At 38.8% G+C, this 23,939-nt stretch overlaps 1 protein-coding gene across 1 annotated transcript in view; it reads left to right on the top strand.

Moving 5' to 3' along the window:
• The window catches only part of jakmip1 (janus kinase and microtubule interacting protein 1), a 93,989-nt gene that overhangs the window by 27,423 nt on the left and 42,627 nt on the right, over positions 1 to 23,939 (top strand). The window contains exon 3 of the mRNA XM_056272716.1: positions 22,649 to 23,143. Coding sequence (XP_056128691.1) covers positions 22,649 to 23,143 — 495 coding nt within the window. The remainder of the gene's footprint in view (positions 1 to 22,648; positions 23,144 to 23,939) is intronic.

Here is a 23,939-nt window from a genome sequence, read left to right on the forward strand (position 1 = left end):
CTACACACACACACACACACACACACACACTACACACACACACACACACACACACTACACACACACACACACACACACACACACTACACTACACACACACACGCACACACACACTACACACTACAGGAGAGAGGGAAGGTACACACACACACACACACACACACACACACACATACACACACACACACACACACACACACACACTACACTACACTACACACACACACACACACACACACTACAGGAGAGAGGGAAGGTACACACACACACACTACACACTACAGGAGAGAGGGAAGGTACACACACACACATTCACAGTCTCTCTCTCACACACACACACACACACACACACACATACACACACACACACATACACACTACACACACACTACAGGAGAGAGGGAAGGGAAGGTACTGCACATTGATCCCAATGAGATTTCGATCGGATTTAAAGCGGCGGTTTATTCCTTTTCTAATCCGATCGAGAGAACATATAAACACCTAATCGGACTGAAAAACGAAACTTAAAGGACTGCGCATGTGCGATGACGGATAATTAGCATAATGATGTAGAAATAGCGTAATGATATAGAAATAGCGTAATGATGTAGAAATAGCGTAATGAGGTAGAAATAATCGGGCAATGACGTAGAAATAGCGTAATGACATAGAAATAATCGGGCAATGACGTAGAAATAGCGCAATGACATAGAAATAGCGTAATGACGTAGAAATAGCGTAATGAGGTATAATGACGTAGAAATAGCGTAATGACGTAGAAATAATCGGGCAATGACGTAGAAATAGCGTAATGACATAGAAATAGCGTAATGACGTAGAAATAGCGTAATGAGGTATAATGACGTAGAAATAGCGTAATGACGTAGAAATAGCGAAATGATGTAGAAATAGTGCAATGACGTACATTTACATTTACATTTACATTTAGTCATTTAGCAGACGCTTTTATCCAAAGCGACTTACAACTGAGGACTAAACCAAGCGAGTCATCGTGAAGAGGCAAAAGCAACGCAAGAAGTGCTCAAAATACAAAGTTCAGCCATAGCTCGGAGTAGCATAAGCCAGGCAAGCGAGGATTTAGAGGAAAGGATTTTTTTTTTTTTTTTTTTTTTTTTTTTTTTTTTTTTTTAAGTTAAGTGCTCCCGGAAGAGATGAGTTTTCAGTTGTCTTTTGAATGTTGTCAGGGATTCTGCATTCCGGATGAGGGTGGGGAGATCATTCCACCAGCATGGAACCGTGAATGAGAATGTTCTGGAGAGTGATTTTGTGCCCCGCTGTGATGGTACCACGAGCCGTCGCTCATTGACCGATCGTAGGCTTCTGGTAGGGATGTAGACTTGTAGTAGTGAGTGGAAGTAGGAGGGAGCTGAACCTGTGGTCAATCTGTAAGCAAGCGTCAAAGCCTTGAACTTGATGCGAGCAGCGAGTGGTAGCCAGTGCAGAGAGATGAGCAGAGGAGTGACGTGGGCCCTTTTGGGCTCGTTGAAGACCAGACGAGCTGCAGCATTCTGGATCATTTGTAGAGGTTTAGTTGCACATGATGGAAGTCCAGCCAGAAGAGCATTGCAGTAATCAAGCCTAGAAATGACCAGGGCCTGGACGAGAAGTTGTGTTGCATGCTCAGTTAGGAAAGGCCTGATCTTCCTGATGTTGTGCATAGCAAACCTGCATGATCGAGCTGTCTTTGTAATGTGTTCTGTGAAGGTCAGCTGATCATCAAAGATTACTCCAAGATTTCTGACCGACCTTGATGGGGTGATTGAGGATGAATCTACCTGGATAGTGAGGTCGTGCTGAAGAGACGGATTGGCAGGGAGGACGAGAAGCTCAGTCTTTGCCAGGTTGAGCTGCAGGTGATGTTCCTTCATCCATGCCGAGATGTCCGCCAGACAGCTTGAGATCCGTACAGCTACTGTGGGATCATCTGGTTGAAATGAGAGGTAGAGCTGGGTGTCATCAGCATAGCAATGGTAAGAGAAACCATGTGCCTGTATGATAGGTCCCAGTGATGTGGTGTAAATGGAGAAGAGGAGCGGTCCGAGAACTGAACCCTGAGGAACGCCTGTGGTCAGTTGATGTGCTTTGGATACCTCACCTCTCCATGTGACCTTGAAAGACCTACCTGTGAGATAGGACTCAAACCAGTGGAGGGAGGTTCCAGTGATGCCCAGTGATGAGAGGGCGGACAAGAGGATCTGATGATTCACAGTGTCGAAGGCAGCAGACAGGTCCAGTAGAATGAGAACTGATGATTTGGAAGCAGCTTTTGCGATCCGCAGGGCTTCCGTGACTGACAGCAATGCAGTCTCAGTTGAATGTCCTTTCTTGAAGCCAGATTGGTTGACATCCAGCTGGTTGTTCAGAGACAGGAAGGATGATACTTGGTTAAAAGCAACTCGTTCAAGTGTTTTTGCAATGAATGGTAGGAGAGAGACAGGTCTGTAGTTCTCTAGAAGTGATGTGTTTAATGTTGATTTTTTAAGCAGAGGGGTTACCCGAGCCTGCTTAAATGCTGTAGGGAAAATGCCAGTGTGGAGGGATGAGTTGATAATGTGTGTGAGAGCTGGTAGAAGTGTGGGAGAGATGGCTTGTAGAAGGTGTGAGGGGATGGGGTCTAGAGGGCAGGTGGTAGGATGACTGGAGAGGAGAAGTTTAGATACTTCTTCCTCGGTTAGTGGAGTGAAGGAGGAGAGAAGGTTATTGGCTGTGGGAGAGGTTAGTCTGGGTTCCTGTGCTGAGAACTGACTGCTGATAGTGGTAGTTTTGTTAGTGAAGAAGTTAGCAAAATCATCAGCAGTTAAAGAGGAGGTGGGTGGTGGTGGAGGTGGACAGAGGAGAGAATTGAATGTCTTGAACAGTGAACGTGTGTTAGAGGCGCTGTTGATCTTGTTGTGGAAATATGAAGATTTTGCGGCGTGAACATCAACAGAGAAGGCAGAGAGCAGAGATTGATACCTACTGAGGTCAGATGTGTCTTTTGATTTGCGCCATTTCCTCTCCGCTGCCCTGAGCTTGGTCCGGTGTTCACGAAGAACCTCAGATAACCAGGGGTTAGAGGGAGTGGTGCGTGCTGGCCTAGAGGAGAGAGGGCAGATATTGTCTAAAGAAGAGGTTAGGATGGAGCATAAAGTATCAGTTGCAGTATTCACATCCAGAGATGAGAAATGTGAGGGTGAGGGAAGAGAAGATGACACAGCAGAGGAAAGATGGGATGGAGAAAGTGAGCGCAGGTTTCGTCTGAAAGTAAATGGTGGGGAGGTTGGTGGAGCATGGGTAGTGAGTTGTAGATTGAAAGTAATGATGAAATGATCTGAAACTTGGAGAGGTTTCACCAAAATGTTGTCTGTGATACAGTTGCGTGTGTAAACCAGGTCCAGTTGGTTGCCTGACTTGTGAGTACCGGTGGTGATGAGCCGTTTGAGATCGAAAGAGGCTAGGAGAGAGATGAAGTCTGTTGCATACGGCTTCGCTAGGTGAATGTTGAAATCGCCAAAGACTACAAGTGGGATGCCATCCTGAGGGAAAGAGGACAGCAACACATCCAGCTCTTCTACAAAGCTTCCTAGTTGACCTGGGGGGCGATAAATAACTACAATATGGATCTTCATGGGAGTTGTAAGTGTAATAGCATGATATTCAAATGAGTTGTTATTGCATAGAGAAGAGAGAGGTGAATATTTCCAATTGTTAGAAATAAGAAGACCAGTGCCCCCACCCCTCCCGGACTGGCGAGGTGTGTGAGAGAAAGAGAAGTTGTTAGAGAGAGCAGCAGGGGTTGCTGAGTCTTCTGGACGGATCCAGGTCTCAGTCAAGCCCAAGATATTAAGAGTAGAATGAGATGCAAAGGCTGGAATGAAGTCAGCTTTATTGACTGCTGATTGACAATTCCATAGACCCATAGAAAGAGTGAGAGGTGAGTGTGAGGATGAGAGAAACGGGCGCAGATAAGCAGTATTGCGCTGCCTTCTGTGCGTGGTGAGAGAGCGTTGTCGAGAGACAACAGGAATGTGTTCAAAGCACATAATGATAATGGGAAATAAGATAAAGGTAGGAAAGGACAGGGTGAAGAAGATACTTTAAGTGCCTTGCAGGTGTCCTTGCTCGGTGGAGTCGCGCAGGTAGAGTCGCAGGTCTTTACCCGAGTCGGTCTTCACACGAGAGCTGAACACGAGAGCTGAATGCTTCCGCTGACGCTTCCGCGACAGCGCGCACACTACATAGAAATAATGCTATCAATCGTCTGAGTGAGGACAGCTGTGGTAGTCCTTGCAATTAGCACAGCGAAAGCAAGTATCCCGACAATGGCCCAAATCGAAACTAGCTGTTATGAACAGCAATACTTAAGTGCTACAATAACAAACAGACTCCAACCCTTAAGACGGCAGATATTCAAAATAGGAACGCGACTAATTAAAATAAAGATATTTAGTGAAGATAAAAATTACAAAGAAGCAAAGAATCGAAAATAGCCCTACTTACTTGACAAATGGTAAACAGAGCAACAGGAGAACTGTATATTAAGAAAAAACAACTTACGCGCTCTTGACGTTCTCACCGAGTGACTGCTGTCCTGGCTTTCACCTGAATTTACTTCTAATTTATATCTGCTTTAACAGCCCTTGCAATTAGCACAGCGAAAGCAAGTATCCCGACAATGGCCCAAATCGAAACTAGCTGTTATGAACAGCAATACTTAAGTGCTACAATAACAAACAGACTCCAACCCTTAAGACGGCAGATATTCAAAATAGGAACGCGACTAATTAAAATAAAGATATTTAGTGAAGATAAAAATTACAAAGAAGCAAAGAATCGAAAATAGCCCTACTTACTTGACAAATGGTAAACAGAGCAACAGGAGAACTGTATATTAAGAAAAAACAACTTACGCGCTCTTGACGTTCTCACCGAGTGACTGCTGTCCTGCTGTCTCACCGAGTGACTGCTGTCATTACGTAGAAATAGCGTAATGATGTTGAAACAGCGTAATGATGTAGAAATAGCGCAATGACGTAGAAATAGCATAATGACGTAGAAATAGCGCAATGACGTAGAAATAGCATAATGACGTAGAAATAGCGCAATGCCGTAGAAATAGCATAATGACGAAGAAATAGCATAATGACGTAGAAATAGCGTAAGGACGTAGAAATAGCATAATGACGTAGAAATAGCGTAATGACGTAGAAATAGCATAATGACGAAGAAATAGCATAATGACGTAAGAATAGCATAATAATGTAGAAATAGCGCAATGACGTAGAAATAGCGTAATGACGTAGAAATAGCGTAATGACGAAGAAATAGCATAATGACGTAGGAATAGCATAATGATGTAGAAATAGCGCAATGACGTAGAAATAGCGCAATGACGTAGAAATAGCGTAATGAGGTAGAAATAGCGTAATGATGCAGAAATAGCGTAATGATGCAGAAATAGCGTAATCACGTAGAAATAGCATAATGACGTATAAATAGCATAATGACGTAGAAATAGCGTAATGACGTAGAAATAGCATAATGACGAAGAAATAGCATAATGACGTAGGAATAGCATAATGATGTAGAAATAGCGCAATGACGTAGAAATAGCATAATGACGTAGAAATAGCGTAATGATGCAGAAATAGCGTAACCACGTAGAAATAGCATAATGACGTAGAAATAGCGTTATGACGTAGAAATAGCATAATGACGTAGAAATAGCATAATGATGTAGAAATAGCGCAATGACGTAGAAATAGCGTAATGACGTAGAAATAGCGTAATGATGCAGAAATAGCGTAATCACGTAGAAATAGCATAATGATGTAGAAATAGTGTAATGACGTAGATATAGCGAAATGACGTAGATATAGCGAAATGACGTAGAAATAGCATAATGACGAAGAAATAGCATAATGACATAGAAATAGCGTAATGATGTATAAATAGCGTAATGACGTAGCAATAGCGTAATGACGTAGCAATAGCGTAATGACGTAGAAATAGCGTAATGATGTAGCAATAGCTTAATGACGTAGCAATAGCGTAATGACGTAGCAATAGCGTAATTATGACCAGAAATAGCGTAATGATGCAGAAATAGCGTAATCACGTAGAAATAGCATAATGACGTAGAAATAGCGTAATGATGCAGAAATAGCGTAATGATGTAGAAATAGCATAATGACGTAGAAATAGCGTAATGACGTAGAAATAGCATAATGACGAAGAAATAGCATAATGACGTAGAAATAACATGATGTAGAAATAGCGCAATGACGTAGAAATAGCGTAATGATGTAGAAATAGTGTAATGATGCAGAAATAGTGTAATGACGTAGATATAGCGAAATGACGTAGCAATAGCGTAATTATGACCAGAAATAGCATAATGAAGCAGAAATAGAGTAATCACGTAGAAATAGCATAATGACGTAGAAATAGCGTAATGATGTAGAAATAGCGTAATCACGTAGAAATAGCATAATGACGTAGAAATAGCGTAATGACGAAGAAATAGCATAATGACGTAGGAATAGCATAATGATGTAGAAATAGCGCAATGACGTAGAAATAGCGCAATGACGTAGAAATAGCGTAATGAGGTAGAAATAGCGTAATGATGCAGAAATAGCGTAATCACGTAGAAATAGCATAATGACGTATAAATAGCATAATGACGTAGAAATAGCGTAATGACGTAGAAATAGCATAATGACGAAGAAATAGCATAATGACGTAGGAATAGCATAATGATGTAGAAATAGCGCAATGACGTAGAAATAGCATAATGACGTAGAAATAGCGTAAAGATGCAGAAATAGCGTAACCACGTAGAAATAGCATAATGACGTAGAAATAGCGTTATGACGTAGAAATAGCATAATGACGTAGAAATAGCATAATGATGTAGAAATAGCGCAATGACGTAGAAATAGCGTAATGACGTAGAAATAGCGTAATGATGCAGAAATAGCGTAATCACGTAGAAATAGCATAATGATGTAGAAATAGTGTAATGACGTAGATATAGCGAAATGACGTAGATATAGCGAAATGACGTAGAAATAGCATAATGACGAAGAAATAGCATAATGACATAGAAATAGCGTAATGATGTATAAATAGCGTAATGACGTAGCAATAGCGTAATGACGTAGCAATAGCGTAATGACGTAGAAATAGCGTAATGATGTAGCAATAGCTTAATGACGTAGCAATAGCGTAATGACGTAGCAATAGCGTAATTATGACCAGAAATAGCGTAATGATGCAGAAATAGCGTAATCACGTAGAAATAGCATAATGACGTAGAAATAGCGTAATGATGCAGAAATAGCGTAATGATGTAGAAATAGCATAATGACGTAGAAATAGCGTAATGACGTAGAAATAGCATAATGACGAAGAAATAGCATAATGACGTAGAAATAACATGATGTAGAAATAGCGCAATGACGTAGAAATAGCGTAATGATGCAGAAATAGTGTAATGACGTAGATATAGCGAAATGACGTAGCAATAGCGTAATTATGACCAGAAATAGCATAATGAAGCAGAAATAGAGTAATCACGTAGAAATAGCATAATGACGTAGAAATAGCGTAATGATGTAGAAATAGCGTAATCACGTAGAAATAGCATAATGACGTAGAAATAGCATAATCCTGAAGTTTTTCACTGAGAAAATTGACCACATCAGAACACCGTTCACTCCAGTTGTATCTGAAATATCACCACATTTCCCCATTGCCACAACAACTTTTGACCAATTTCAAGCAGTGTCCTACACTGATCTATGTGAAATTGTAAAGCATATGAAACCATCAACAGCTCCACATGATCCTATCCCTTCACAGATTATCAAAGATGCGTTTGATGCTATTGGTCCCACCATTCAATTTATTCTTAACTCCTGCCTTGCAACCGGCACTGTTCCTACCTGTTTCAAGCATGCGGTTGTCCAGCCTATGCTAAAGAAACATAATTTGAATGCAAAATGTCATAATAATTTCCGTCCTATTTCCAAACTGCCATTCATCTCTAAAATTTTGGAAAAGGTGGTTTTAACACAGTTGCTTCCATTCCTCAACTCAACAGAGATCCTAGAGCCATTTCAATCTGGGTTCAAAGCCCGTCACAGCACTGAGACAGCCCTGTTAAAGGTGACAAATGACCTGTTGCTCACTCTTGACTCAGGCGATAATGCCATCCTGGTCCTGTTGGATCTTAGTGCTGCTTTTGACACTGTAGACCATGGTTTATTACTAGAGCGTCTCGAACAATGGGTTGGTATTAAGGGTATAGCTCTTAAACTGTTTCACTCATACCTCCACCAAAGATCTTTTTCTGTATCCATAGGCCAGTATTCTTCATCCTCTGCCCCTGTGTCTTATGGTGTTCCCCAAGGATCCATTTTGGGTCCAATACTTTTCTGTCTTTACATGCTTCCCTTAGGTAACATAATCAGAAAATTCAATATTTCATTCCATTTTTACGCAGATGACTCCCAACTGTACATCCCACTTAAATCTGGCAACTCCATGCAGCCTCTTTTAGACTGTTTGAAAGAAATTAAAATCTGGATGGCAAACAATTTCCTTCAGCTAAATGATAACAAAACTGAAGTTATTGTCTTTGGCCCTTCAAAATCAAAGAATTCCATTCCTGCCAACCTTGGCCCCCTTGCCCCCTATGTTAAAGCCCATGCACGTAACCTGGGTGTTATTTTAGACTCCCATCTTAACCTGCACAAACAAATATCATCTGTTGTAAAGACTAGTTTTTATCAATTAAGAATAATTTCAAAACTCAAGTCTGTTTTGTCATACAACGATCTGGAAAAAGTTATCCATGCCTTCATAACCTCTCGGCTAGACTATTGTAACTCTCTCTACTTTGGTCTTCCTCTGACACTGGTCGCACGGCTTCAGATGGTCCAAAATGCAGCGGCTAGGCTGCTCACAAATACAAAAAAGCGTGAACACATTACACCGGTTCTAGCCTCCTTGCACTGGCTTCCTGTCCAGTCTAGGATACAATTTAAAATGCTGTTGATGGTTTTTAAAGCTCTTCACGCCTTGGCCCCCAGCTACATAGCTGGTATTATTCATCCGCATGTTGCTCCCAGGTCCCTTAGATCTTCCAGCCAAGGTCTTCTCCATGTCCCGCGGTCCCGGCTCAAACAAAAAGGTGATAGAGCCTTTTCCATTGCTGGCCCTCAGCTGTGGAACCAACTGCCACCTGACATCAGAAATGCTTCGTCTATCACAATTTTCAAAACCAGACTCAAAACTCACTTATTTACATTGGCCTTTCCTGCGTTTTAATTGTCTTACTGTGCTATGTCTGTATTTATATTTGTATTTATTATATTTTTTATTATTTTTAGTTTTTTCTGGCTATTGCGCTATGTACAGCACTTTGGTCAGTGCAAGCTGTGTTTAAATGTGCTATAAAAATAAATTTTACTTACTTACTTACTTACTAATGACGTAGATATAGCGTAATGACGTAGAAATAGTGTAATGACGTAGATATAGCGAAATGACGTAGCAATAGCGTAATTATGACCAGAAATAGCGTAATGATGCAGAAATAGCGTAATCACGTAGAAATAGCATAATGACGTAGAAATAGCATAATGACGTAGAAATAGCATAATGACGTAGAAATAGCATAATGACGAAGAAATAGCATAATGACGTAGAAATAGCATAATGATGTAGAAATAGCGCAATGACGTAGAAATAGCGTAATGATGTAGAAATAGTGTAATGATGCAGAAATAGCGTAATCACGTAGAAATAGCATAATGATGTAGAAATAGTGTAATGACGTAGATATAGCGAAATGACGTAGCAATAGCGTAATGACGTAGATATAGCGTAATGATGTAGAAATAGCATAATGACGTAGAAATAGCGTAATGACGTAGAAATAGCATAATGACGAAGAAATAGCATAATGACGTAGAAATAGCATAATGATGTAGAAATAGTACAATGATGTAGAAATAGCATAATGACGTAGAAATAGCGTAATGATGCAGAAATAGCACAATGATGTAGAAATAGCGTAATGACGTAGAAATAGCGTAATCACGTAGAAATAGCGTAATGACGTAGAAATAGCGTAATGATGCAGAAATAGTATAATCACGTAGAAATAGCATAATGATGTAGAAATAGTGTAATGACGTAGATATAGCGAAATGACGTAGAAATAGCATAATGACGTAGATATAGCGAAATGACGTAGAAACCGCGTAATGACGTAGATATAGCGTAATGACGTAGCAATAGCGTAATGACGTAGAAATAGCGTAATGACGTAGCAATAGCGTAATGACGTAGCAATAGCGTAATGATGTATAAATAGCGTAATGATGCAGAAATAGCGTAATCACGTAGAAATAGCATAATGACGTAGAAATAGCGTAATGATGTAGAAATAGCATAATCACGTAGAAATAGCATAATGACGTAGAAATAGCGTAATGACGTAGAAATAGCATAATGACGAAGAAATAGCATAATGACGTAGAAATAGCATAATGATGTAGAAATAGCGCAATGACGTAGAAATAGCGTAATGATGTAGAAATAGTGTAATGATGCAGAAATAGCGTAATCACGTAGAAATAGCATAATGATGTAGAAATAGTGTAATGACGTAGATATAGCGAAATGACGTAGCAATAGCGTAATTATGACCAGAAATAGCGTAATGATGCAGAAATAGCGTAATCACGTAGAAATAGCATAATGACGTAGAAATAGCATAATGACGTAGAAATAGCGTAATGATGTAGAAATAGCGTAATTATGTAGAAATAGCGTAATGACGTAGAAATAGCGTAATGACGTAGAAATAGCATAATGACGAAGAAATAGCATAATGACGTAGAAATAGCATAATGATGTAGAAATAGCACAATGATGTAGAAATAGCGTAATGACGTAGAAATAGCATAATGACGAAGAAATAGCATAATGACGTAGAAATAGCATAATGATGTAGAAATAGCATAATGATGTAGAAATAGCACAATGATGTAGAAATTGCATAATGACGAAGAAATAGCATAATGACGTAGAAATAGCATAATGATGTAGAAATAGCGCAATGACGTAGAAATAGCGTAATGACGTATAAATAGCGTAATGATGCAGAAATAGCGTAATCATGTAGAAATAGCATAATGATGTAGAAATAGTGTAATGACGTAGATATAGCGAAATGACGTAGAAATAGCGAAATGACGTAGAAATAGCGTAATGATGAAGAAATAGCATAATCACGTAGAAATAGCGTAATGATGCAGAATTAGCGTAATCACGTAGAAATAGCATAATGATGTAGAAATAGTGTAATGACGTAGAAATTGCATAATGACGAAGAAATAGCATAATGACGTAGAAATATCATAATGATGTAGAAATAGCGCAATGACGTAGAAATAGCGTAATGACGTATAAATAGCGTAATGATGCATAAATAGCGTAATCACGTAGAAATAGCATAATGATGTAGAAATAGTGTAATGACGTAGATATAGCGAAATGACGTAGAAATAGCGAAATGACGTAGATATAGCGTAATGATGCAGAAATAGCGTAATCACGTAGAAATAGCGTAATGATGTAGAAATAGCGTAATGACGTAGAAATAGTGTAATGACGTAGATATAGCGAAATGACGTAGAAATAGCGAAATGACGTAGATATAGCGTAATGATGTAGAAATAGTGTAATGACGTAGATATAGCGAAATGACGTAGAAATAGCGAAATGATGTAGAAATAGCGTAATGATGTAGAAATAGTGTAATGCATAGATATAGCGAAATGACGTAGAAATAGCGAAATGACGTAGATATAGCGTAATGATGCAGAAATAGCGTAATCACGTAGAAATAGCGTAATGATGCAGAAATAGCGTAATCACGTAGAAATAGCGTAATGACGTAGAAATAGCATAATGACGAAGAAATAGCATAATGACGTAGAAATAGCGTAATGACGTAGAAATAGCGTAATGATGTAGAAATAGCGTAATTATGTAGAAATAGCGTAATGACGTAGAAATAGCGTAATGACGTAGAAATAGCATAATGACGAAGAAATAGCATAATGACGTAGAAATAGCATAATGATGTAGAAATAGCACAATGATGTAGAAATAGCGTAATGACGTAGAAATAGCATAATGACGAAGAAATAGCATAATGATGTAGAAATAGCATAATGATGTAGAAATAGCGCAATGACGTAGAAATAGCATAATGACGTAGAAATAGCATAATGATGTAGAAATAGCATAATGATGTAGAAATAGCACAATGATGTAGAAATTGCATAATGACGAAGAAATAGCATAATGACGGAGAAATAGCATAATGATGTAGAAATAGCATAATGACGTAGAAATAGCATAATGACGTATAAATAGCGTAATGATGCAGAAATAGCGTAATCATGTAGAAATAGCATAATGATGTAGAAATAGTGTAATGACGTAGATACAGCGAAATGACGTAGAAATAGCGAAATGACGTATAAATAGCGTAATGATGCAGAATTAGCGTAATCACGTAGAAATAGCATAATGATGTAGAAATAGTGTAATGACGTAGAAATTGCATAATGACGAAGAAATAGCATAATGACGTAGAAATAGCATAATGATGTAGAAATAGCGCAATGACGTAGAAATAGCGTAATGACGTATAAATAGCGTAATGATGCAGAAATAGCGTAATCACGTAGAAATAGCATAATGATGTAGAAATAGTGTAATGACGTAGATATAGCGAAATGACGTAGAAATAGCGAAATGACGTAGATATAGCGTAATGATGCAGAAATAGCGTAATCACGTAGAAATAGCGTAATGATGTAGAAATAGCGTAATGACGTAGAAATAGTGTAATGACGTAGATATAGCGAAATGACGTAGAAATAGCGAAATGACGTAGATATAGCGTAATGATGTAGAAATAGTGTAATGACGTAGATATAGCGAAATGACGTAGAAATAGCGAAATGATGTAGAAATAGCGTAATGATGTAGAAATAGTGTAATGACGTAGATATAGCGAAATGACGTAGAAATAGCGAAATGACGTAGATATAGCGTAATGATGCAGAAATAGCGTAATCACGTAGAAAAAGCGTAATGATGCAGAAATAGCGTAATCACGTAGAAATAGCGTAATGACGTAGAAATAGCATAATGACGAAGAAATAGCATAATGACGTAGAAATAGCGTAATGACGTAGAAATAGCGTAATGATGTAGAAATAGCGTAATTATGTAGATATAGCGAAATGACGTAGAAATAGCGAAATGACGTAGATATAGCGTAATGATGCAGAAATAGCGTAATCACGTAGAAATAGCGTAATGATGCAGAAATAGCGTAATCACGTAGAAATAGCGTAATGACGTAGAAATAGCATAATGACGAAGAAATAGCATAATGACGTAGAAATAGCGTAATGACGTAGAAATAGCGTAATGATGTAGAAATAGCGTAATTATGTAGAAATAGCGTAATGACGTAGAAATAGCGTAATGACGTAGAAATAGCATAATGACGAAGAAATAGCATAATGACGTAGAAATAGCATAATGATGTAGAAATAGCACAATGATGTAGAAATAGCGTAATGACGTAGAAATAGCATAATGACGAAGAAATAGCATAATGACGTAGAAATAGCATAATGATGTAGAAATAGCATAATGATGTAGAAATAGCACAATGATGTAGAAATTGCATAATGACGAAGAAATAGCATAATGACGTAGAAATAGCACAATGATGTAGAAATAGCGTAATGACGTAGAAATAGCATAATGACGAAGAAATAGCATAATGACGTAGAAATAGCATAATGATGTAGAAATAGCATAATGATGTAGAAATGCACAATGATGTAGAAATTGCATAATGACGAAGAAATAGCATAATGACGAAGAAATAGCATAATGATGTAGAAATAGCGCAATGACGTAGAAATAGCATAATGACGAAGAAATAGCATAATGACGTAGAAATAGCATAATGATGTAGAAATAGCATAATGATGTAGAAATAGCACAATGATGTAGAAATAGCATAATGACGTAGAAATAGCATAATGATGTAGAAATAGCGCAATGACGTAGAAATAGCGTAATGACGTATAAATAGCGTAATGATGCAGAAATAGCGTAATCATGTAGAAATAGCATAATGATGTAGAAATAGTGTAATGACGTAGATATAGCGAAATGACGTAGAAATAGCGAAATGACGTAGAAATAGCGTAATGAGGAAGAAATAGCATAATCACGTAGAAATAGCGTAATGATGCAGAATTAGCGTAATCACGTAGAAATAGCATAATGATGTAGAAATAGTGTAATGACGTAGAAATTGCATAATGACGAAGAAATAGCACAATGACGTAGAAATAGCATAATGATGTAGAAATAGCGCAATGACGTAGAAATAGCGTAATGACGTATAAATAGCGTAATGATGCAGAAATAGCGTAATCACGTAGAAATAGCATAATGATGTAGAAATAGTGTAATGACGTAGATATAGCGAAATGACGTAGAAATAGCGAAATGACGTAGATATAGCGTAATGATGCAGAAATAGCGTAATCACGTAGAAATAGCGTAATGATGTAGAAATAGCGTAATGACGTAGAAATAGTGTAATGACGTAGATATAGCGAAATGACGTAGATATAGCGTAATGATGTAGAAATAGTGTAATGACGTAGATATAGCGAAATGACGTAGAAATAGCGAAATGATGTAGAAATAGCGTAATGATGTAGAAATAGTGTAATGACGTAGATATAGCGAAATGACGTAGAAATAGCGAAATGACGTAGATATAGCGTAATGATGCAGAAATAGCATAATCACGTAGAAATAGCGTAATTATGCAGAAATAGCGTAATCACGTAGAAATAGCATAATGACGTAGCAATAGCGTAATGACGTAGAAATAGCGTAATGATGTAGTAAGTAAGTAAGTAAAGTTTATTTCTATAGCACATTTAAAACAGTTTGCGTTGACCAAAGTGCTGTACATACTTGTACTGGCCACAGGGTAATAAAACACATGTAATAGAAATACATTTACAAATACATTTGGTTTAGGGTAAAAAAAAAAAAAAAAAAAAAAAACATTACAGAGAGACAGCAGGTTAAAACACACTTATCAGGAAAACATTTAAGATGCCTAAAAGGCCAACATAAAAAGGTGGGTTTTAAGTCTAGCTTTAAAAATATCAATATGGGGGGCATTTCTGATTTCGGGTGGCAGTCGGTTCCACAGCTGAGGGCCAGCAATAGAGAAGGCTCGTCACCCTTCCGCTTTAGCCGGGACCGTGGGACATGCAGCAGGCCCTGACTGGAAGATCTGAGGGCTCTGGGAGTTGCTTGGAGCTGAATGGTATCTGCTAAGTAGCTTGGGGCCAGTGCGTGTAGAGATTTAAAAACCATTAGCAGTATTTTAAATTGTATCCTAGACTGGACAGGAAGCCAGTGCAAAGAGGCTAGGACAGGTGTGATGTGTTCACGTTTTTTTGTGTTTGTGAGCAGTCTGGCCGCTGCGTTTTGAACCATCTGAAGCCGTGCCACTAGAGTCAGAGGGAGACCAAAGTATAGAGAATTACAGTAGTCTAAACGGGAGGTTATGAAGGCATGAATGACTTTTTCCAAATCTTTAAATAACAGAAAAGGCTTGAGTTTGGAAATTATTCTCAACTGATAGAAACTGGATTTCACTACAGCTGATACTTGTTTTTCTAAATTGAGTTCTGAGTCAAAAATAACGCCTAAATTACGTGCGTGAGTTTTAACGTAGGGTGCAAGGGGACCAAGGTCAGCGGTGGTGGCAGTTTTTGATCTTGAGGGGCCAAAGATGATAACTTCAGGTTTATTCTCGTTCAACTGAAGAAAGTTGTTACTCATCCAAATTTTGATTTCTTTTAAGCAGTCTAAAAGAGGTTGCATTGAGTTGCATGATTTTAGTGGGATGTATAATTGGGAATCATCTGCATAAAAATGGAAAGTGACATAAAATTTTCGAATAATTTTTCCTAGGGGGAGCATATAGAGGCAGAAGAGTACTGGGCCCAGAATGGATCCCTGGGGGACACCATGAAGCACAGGTGCAGGGGATGAGAAATACTGGCCTATGTTAACTGAATAAGTTCTTTGATGGAGATAAGAGTGAAACCAGTTTAGAGCAGTGCCCTTGATGCCAACCCACTGTTCAAGACGCTCTAGTAATGTGCCATGGTCTACAGTGTCAAACGCAGCACTAAGATCCAATAAGACTAGGATGGCATTATTACCTGAGTCAAGGGTGAGCAAGAGGTCATTTGTCACCTTTAGCAGTGCTGTCTCTGTGCTATGGCGAGTTCTAAACCCGGACTGAAATGGCTCAAGGATCTCTGTGGAATTGAGATGTGAGAGCAGCTGCGTTAACACCACCTTCTCCAAGATTTTTGAAATAAATGGCAGTTTGGATATCGGCCGAAAGTTATTATAACATTTTGCATCTAGATTATGTTTCTTTAGCATGGGCTGGACAACCGCGTGCTTAAGATTTGTGGGAACAATGCCTGAGGCAAGGCTAGAATTAAGGATAGCTAAAATAGAAGGACCAACAACATCAAAGGCATCTTTGATGATCTGGGGTGGAATGGGATCATGTGGGGTTGTTGATATTTTCATGTGTTTAACAATGTCCCATAGCTCATTGTAAGACAGTCGTTGAAATTGGTCAAGTGTAGCTGTAGTTATAGGGTGGAGTGGTATGGTCTCAGAAACAACATGAGCAAACTGTGCTCTGATGTGGTCGATTTTCAGAGTAAAAAACTTCACGAACTCTTCACAGTTATTAATGGATGCCTCAATTTCTGGATCAACTTGTGGGTTACCTATTGAGTTGATAGTATTAAATAAAATTCTAGGGCGATGAGAATGTCTAGTGATAATAGCCGAAAAGTGCTTAGCCCTGGCTTTTTTTGCTGCACTTTGGTAATTGGTCAAAGAGTTTTTAAATATTTCTAAAGAGACTTGGAGGTGGTCTTTATTCCATTTACGCTCCGCTCTTCGAGAAATCTGCCTGAGGTGGCGAGTGGAATCATCCATCCACGGTTGGGATTTAAAATTAGGGCGTTTAAGTTTCAAAGGGGCCACAATATCAAGGATAGCTGAGCAAGAAGCATTGAAAGAGGATATTAGCTCATCAGGGCTCAAGAGGTGTTCATGTGCAGTGATAGAGGCATTGCCCGCATCTCTCAGAAAACATTCAGAAAACTCAGTAGCAGTAGAGGAGTTGATATGACGAGAGTAGTGGCCAGAAGATCGGGCTGAATATAGTAAGTTAGATAGTTTAACATTGAACATAATAGGCATATGGTCGGAGAAGGATGCATCCTCAAAGCTTATGTTCTCAATAGAGAACCCATGCGACATAATCAGATCTAGAGTGTGCCCCTGCACATGGGTTGCTTGATCTATGTGCTGGAAAAGGCCAAATGACTCCATTAAATGACAGAATTCATTAACCAAGGGTTTGCCCGGGCAACAGACATGAATGTTAAAATCACCCAGAATCAACAAACGGTCATAAGATGTTGCATAATGAGATAAGAAGTCTGAGAATTCTTTTATGAAATGTTTGTCTGATTTGGGAGGCCTGTATACAAGTGCACATATCAATAGAGCAGTAGCGGATTCAATTTTTACACATTGCAATACACATGTAGCAATAGCTTAATGACGTAGCAATAGCGTAATGACGTAGCAATAGCGTAATTATGACCAGAAATAGCGTAATGATGCAGAAATAGCGTAATCACGTAGAAATAGCATAATGAAGTAGAAATAGCGTAATGATGCAGAAATAGCGTAATCACGTAGAAATAGCATAATGACGTAGAAATAGCGTAATGACGTAGAAATAGCACAATGACGTAGAAATAGCGTAATGATGTAGAAATAGCGTAATGATGCAGAAATAGCGTAATCACGTAGAAATAGCATAATGATGTAGAAATAGTGTAATGACGTAGATATAGCGAAATGACGTAGAAATAGCATAATGACGTAGATATAGCGAAATGACGTAGAAATAGCATAATGACGTAGAAATAGCGTAATGATGCAGAAATAGCGTAATGACGTAGAAATAGCGTAATGATGCAGAAATAGCGTAATCACGCAGAAATAGCATAATGACGTAGAAATAGCGTATTGATGCAGAAATAGCGTAATCACGCAGAAATAGCATAATGACGTAGAAATAGCGTATTGATGCAGAAATAGCGTAATCACGCAGAAATAGCATAATGACGTAGAAATAGCGTAATGATGCAGAAATAGCGTAATCACGCAGAAATAGCATAATGACGTAGAAATAGCATAATGACGAAGAAATAGCATAATGACGTAGAAATAACATAATGATGTAGAAATAACGCAATGACGTAGAAATAGCGTAATGATGTAGAAATAGCGTAATGATGCAGAAATAGCGTAATCACGTAGAAATAGCATAATGATGTAGAAATAGTGTAATGACGTAGATATAGCGAAATGACGTAGAAATAGCATAATGACGTAGAAATAGCGTAATGATGCAGAAATAGCGTAATGACGTAGAAATAGCGTAATGATGCAGAAATAGCGTAATCACGCAGAAATAGCATAATGACGTAGAAATAGCGTAATGACGTAGAAATAGCATAATGACGAAGAAATAGCATAATGACGTAGAAATAACATAATGATGTAGAAATAGCGTAATGATGTAGAAATAGCGTAATGATGCAGAAATAGCGTAATCGCGTAGAAATAGCATAATGATGTAGAAATAGCGCAATGACGTAGATATAGCGAAATGACGTAGAAATAGCATAATGACGTAGAAATAGCGTAATGATGCAGAAATAGCGTAATGACGTAGAAATAGCGTTATGATGCAGAAATAGCGTAATCATGTAGAAATAGCATAATGATGCAGAAATAGCATAATGATGTAGAAATAGTGTAATGACGTAGATATAGCATAATGACAAAGAAATAGCATAATGACGTAGAAATAGCGTAATGATGTATAAATAGCGTAATGACGTAGCAATAGCGTAATGACGTAGATATAGCGAAATGACGTAGAAATAGCATAATGACGAAGAAATAGCATAATGACGTAGAAATAACATAATGATGTAGAAATAGCGCAATGACGTAGAAATAGCGTAATGATGTAGAAATAGCGTAATGATGCAGAAATAGCGTAATCACGTAGAAATAGCATAATGATGTAGAAATAGCGTAATGACGTAGAAATAGCGTAATGATGCAGAAATAGCGTAATGACGTAGAAATAGCGTAATGATGCAGAAATAGCGTAATGACGTAGATATAGCGAAATGACGTAGAAATAGCATAATGACGTAGAAATAGCGTAATGATGCAGAAATAGCGTAATGACGTAGAAATAGCGTAATGATGCAGAAATAGCGTAATCACGCAGAAATAGCATAATGACGTAGAAATAGCGTAATGACGTAGAAATAGCATAATGACGAAGAAATAGCATAATGACGTAGAAATAACATAATGATGTAGAAATAGCGTAATGATGTAGAAATAGCGTAATGATGCAGAAATAGCGTAATCACGTAGAAATAGCATAATGATGTAGAAATAGCGCAATGACGTAGATATAGCGAAATGACGTAGAAATAGCATAATGACGTAGAAATAGCGTAATGATGCAGAAATAGCGGAATGACGTAGAAATAGCGTTATGATGCAGAAATAGCGTAATCATGTAGAAATAGCATAATGATGTAGAAATAGTGTAATGACGTAGATATAGCATAATGACAAAGAAATAGCATAATGACGTAGAAATAGCGTAATGATTTATAAATAGCGTAATGACGTAGCAATAGCGTAATGACGTAGATATAGCGAAATGACGTAGAAATAGCATAATGACGAAGAAATAGCATAATGACGTAGAAATAGCGTAATGACGTAGAAATAGTATAATGATGTAGAAATAGTGCAATGATGTAGAAATAGTGCAATGATGTAGAAATAGTGTAATGGCGTAGATATAGCGTAATTATGACCAGAAATAGCGTAATTATGACCAGAAATGGATAAATATTAAGTCTGCTGTTTAAAACAAATAAAGAACCAGTGTAGGAGAATAGATATTATGCGCAGACAGCAGAAACTCTGTATATTCGTTCAGTGTGCGCATGTCAAACAATATATCCCGATTGAAGCGTGTGACATATAAACACACACATCGACCCGATCATGTTCAGCGTGAAACAAAGGTTGTGCATGTAAACGTAGCCAGTGTCAGTTGCCATAGTAATGACCTCAGTATAAGCTCAGAAGAGTGCACGTTTGCCCTCTGATGTGCTCGTTTATGATTCCATCATCTGAGCTATTACTGGCATGTTCACTAGTGCATTTCAAATAGTGAAGACTTTATATTTGACAGTCAGACTGAAACACGTTTCCTAAAATACAGCTTTTAAAACTTGATTCAGATTGTAAAGCATATATGAATGTGGTTTAAATCAGATTTGCATGCATTCTTTGTGCAACAAACTACTAAACAGATTCAGATATTACAAATAATAATCAGGTAGTTGTCTGTCTGAAGAAAGCTTCAGTTCAGAGAAGATTGATCCGCTCATGAATCATAAATCCAGCATGTGCCAGAGGAAACCACACCCCGAACGCTGTCGCAACGCCAACACAAATGTGGCAGTTTATACAATTAGAGGGATTTATTTGACATAATCGAATGATGCAAACGTGTCTCTGGAACTGGCCAAATCTATCTCAGAAACTATGGTTTCACACAGTTTGGTTCGTTGCATTCCTTCCAGCTCACTACTTTCCCCCCTCTCTCGAAACCATTATAAAACCCTGAAGCTTATAAAATATTGATGGAATATGAAGACATTTTGCGAACGCTGGAAACAAAGACCGGAGAATATGTGCCAAATACTGAAATACTTGCAATGTAATGCAAGACTAAGGAAAGAACATCAGTGTTAAAGCCAACGGAAGACTAGAACATGCAGCCTGAACATCACGTCTCACACTTTACCTCGTGTAAGATACATATCTCAGGTTGTCTTTAGCCCAGTAAAGTTTAGTTATACTTGAGGTTATAAAACTTGTCTGAAAACACTGAAGGTTATGTCATGTGACCCGAGTTTTATATATGCCTTGACGTGCGCAGTTTGATCAGATGTGTGGTGTGTGTGTGGGCTTTACTGGGTGTCTGTTAGTAAGTTAGTGTAAACATATTCTGAGACAGACTGTCAATGTGAAACTATGAGATGTTTAGCAGATTAGCAGTTCACTAACCAGTTCAAAATAAAGAAATACAAAGTTAGAACAAGATGAGGGTATGGGAGAACTAATGGACATTTTTATAGAGAATATACCTTTGTTTTTTTCTAATAATGCCCTACTATAGACAAGGCAAGTTTATTTACAAAACACACTTCACACACAATGGTTTAAAGAGAGTTTCATTTAAATTTAAAGAGAAATCATTTAAGAACATAAAATGGATTAAGAAAAGAAAAACTTGAAAATAAACTTGAAAATAAAAAACGGATTAAAATGAATGAGAGACTTTTCAAGTTTAATTATAATTGTTTAATTCAAAGATTAGTATCTGACATACAAATGTAAATCTGCTCCATAAATCTCAATAAAATGCTCGATTTAAAATATCGATTTAAAATCCTTATCACAGACTTAAAGAAATGATGGAGATTCATCTGCCATCAGAAACCAACATTTATTCAGACATCTTCAACATTTCTCACATCATCAGTTTATCCGCTATAGTTTTAGAAAATGGTGATAAACATGAGCAGAACTCAGAGTTCTCAGATCAGTGGATATTTGACTGGTTTTGTCCGTCCTTCTGTTAGACTCTCACACATGAATTATGTTGAATATCTATCAGCTGTTCAATTTAACTACACAATAAGAGAATACCAGTTTAGCTCAACCAGTGACCAAGCAATGCTTCATGTTGTTCAGTGTGTGTGTAAAAAGAGCATTAGCAATTACAGAAAACACACTTCAGCAAAACATCATCAGCTCAAAGTGGAGGAATCAAATGTTTATTAATGTCACTGTATGAAGAGTTTATGGGTATAATATCTCACAGTTTACTTTATTTTGCTCTCCTCACTTACATAAATGAACTATAGTGTCCTGATCACACTAATGAAACAATATCAAAAATTATATCTTGTGTTTCTGAATAATTTTTGGTTTGACTATGAGAACCTTAATATGAAATGCTGATGTTGTGTAGGTGTCTAAGTTATGTGAACGCCTGCAGGAGAAAAAATGGATTAAAATGAATAAGAGACATTTGCATGTTTAAACCTATAATTGTTTAAGTCAAAGCTTGGTATCTGACATACAAATGGAAATCGGCCCCATAAAACTCGATAAAATGCTTTTAAAAATCAGAGACTTGAAGAAGTGATGGAGATTCACTTCAGAGAACCGTGATGTGAAATGCTGATGTGGAGCTGTGGTTGGTGTGTAGGTGTGCAAGTTACGGGAACGCCTGCAGGAGTTACGGGCCCAGCGGGAGACGGAGCAGCACAAGCACTCGGTCGCGCTCACCGACCTGCGTGTGAAGCTCCACGAGGAGAAGCAGCGCGAGGTGGCGTCGGCGCGCGAGAGCCTGTCCCGACAGCACGAGGCGGAGCTGGCCCGGGGGGCCCGGCTCCGAGACACCGAGCTGGCCCGGCTGCAGGCGCTGGTGTGCGTGTTACGGGACGGGGCCAGCAGCGAGCTGCGCAGCGCCCTGAAGGAGGAGGCGCGCGAGGAGGTGCGCAGGAGCTACGAGGCGGAGAAGCTCAGACTCGCGCAGGAGCTGCAGGAGGCTAAGACCTCGCGCAGGCAGGCGGAGGAGGCGCTCGCTAACGCCCTGCAGGCGGACCGGGCCCGAGCAGCCGATCTCAGAGTCGCCCATCAGGCCCATCACGAGGAGATCCAGAGGATCAAACGCGAGAGCGAGAGGGAGATACGGAGACTGGTAAGATGCATGAAGGAAGTCTGTTAACGCTCATACTCTATTAGAAAACGGCAGACAGGAATGTCGAACGTGAAATTATAAATAACTTTACACAGACATAACTTTAAGTGCCTCTATTATGCTTTCTCAGATATTGCCTTTAATGCAGTGTGTAATATTGCTGTTTGTGAATGTGACCAATCAGAGCAGAGTAGACCAATCACAACAGACTGGGCCATCTGACCAATCAGAGCAGAGTAGACCAATCACAACAGACTGGGCCATCTGACCAATCAGAGCAGAGTAGACCAATCACAACAGACTGGGTCATCTGACCAATCAGAGCAGAGTAGACCAATCACAACAGACTGGGTCATCTGACCAATCAGAGCAGAGTAGACCAATCACAACAGACTGAGCCATCTGACCAATCAGAGCAGAGTAGACCAATCACAACAGACTGGGCCATCTGACCAATCAGAGAAGAGTAGACCAATCACAACAGACTGAGCCATCTGACCAATCAGAGCAGAGTAGACCAATCACAACAGACTGGGTCATCTGACCAATCAGAGCAGAGTAGACCAATCACAACAGACTGAGCCATCTGACCAATCAGAGCAGAGTAGACCAATCACAACAGACTGGGCCATCTGACCAATCAGAGAAGAGTAGACCAATCACAACAGACTGGGTCATCTGACCAATCAGAGAAGAGTAGACCAATCACAACAGACTGGGTCATCTGACCAATCAGAGCAGAGTAGACCAATCACAACAGACTGAGCCATCTGACCAATCAGAGCAGAGTAGACCA

The sequence above is a fragment of the Rhinichthys klamathensis genome, unplaced genomic scaffold, assembly GCF_029890125.1.
Source record: "Rhinichthys klamathensis goyatoka isolate OS25496 unplaced genomic scaffold, OSU_Roscu_1.1 h1tg000347l_1, whole genome shotgun sequence".
NCBI classification, from domain to species: domain Eukaryota; kingdom Metazoa; phylum Chordata; class Actinopteri; order Cypriniformes; family Leuciscidae; genus Rhinichthys; species Rhinichthys klamathensis.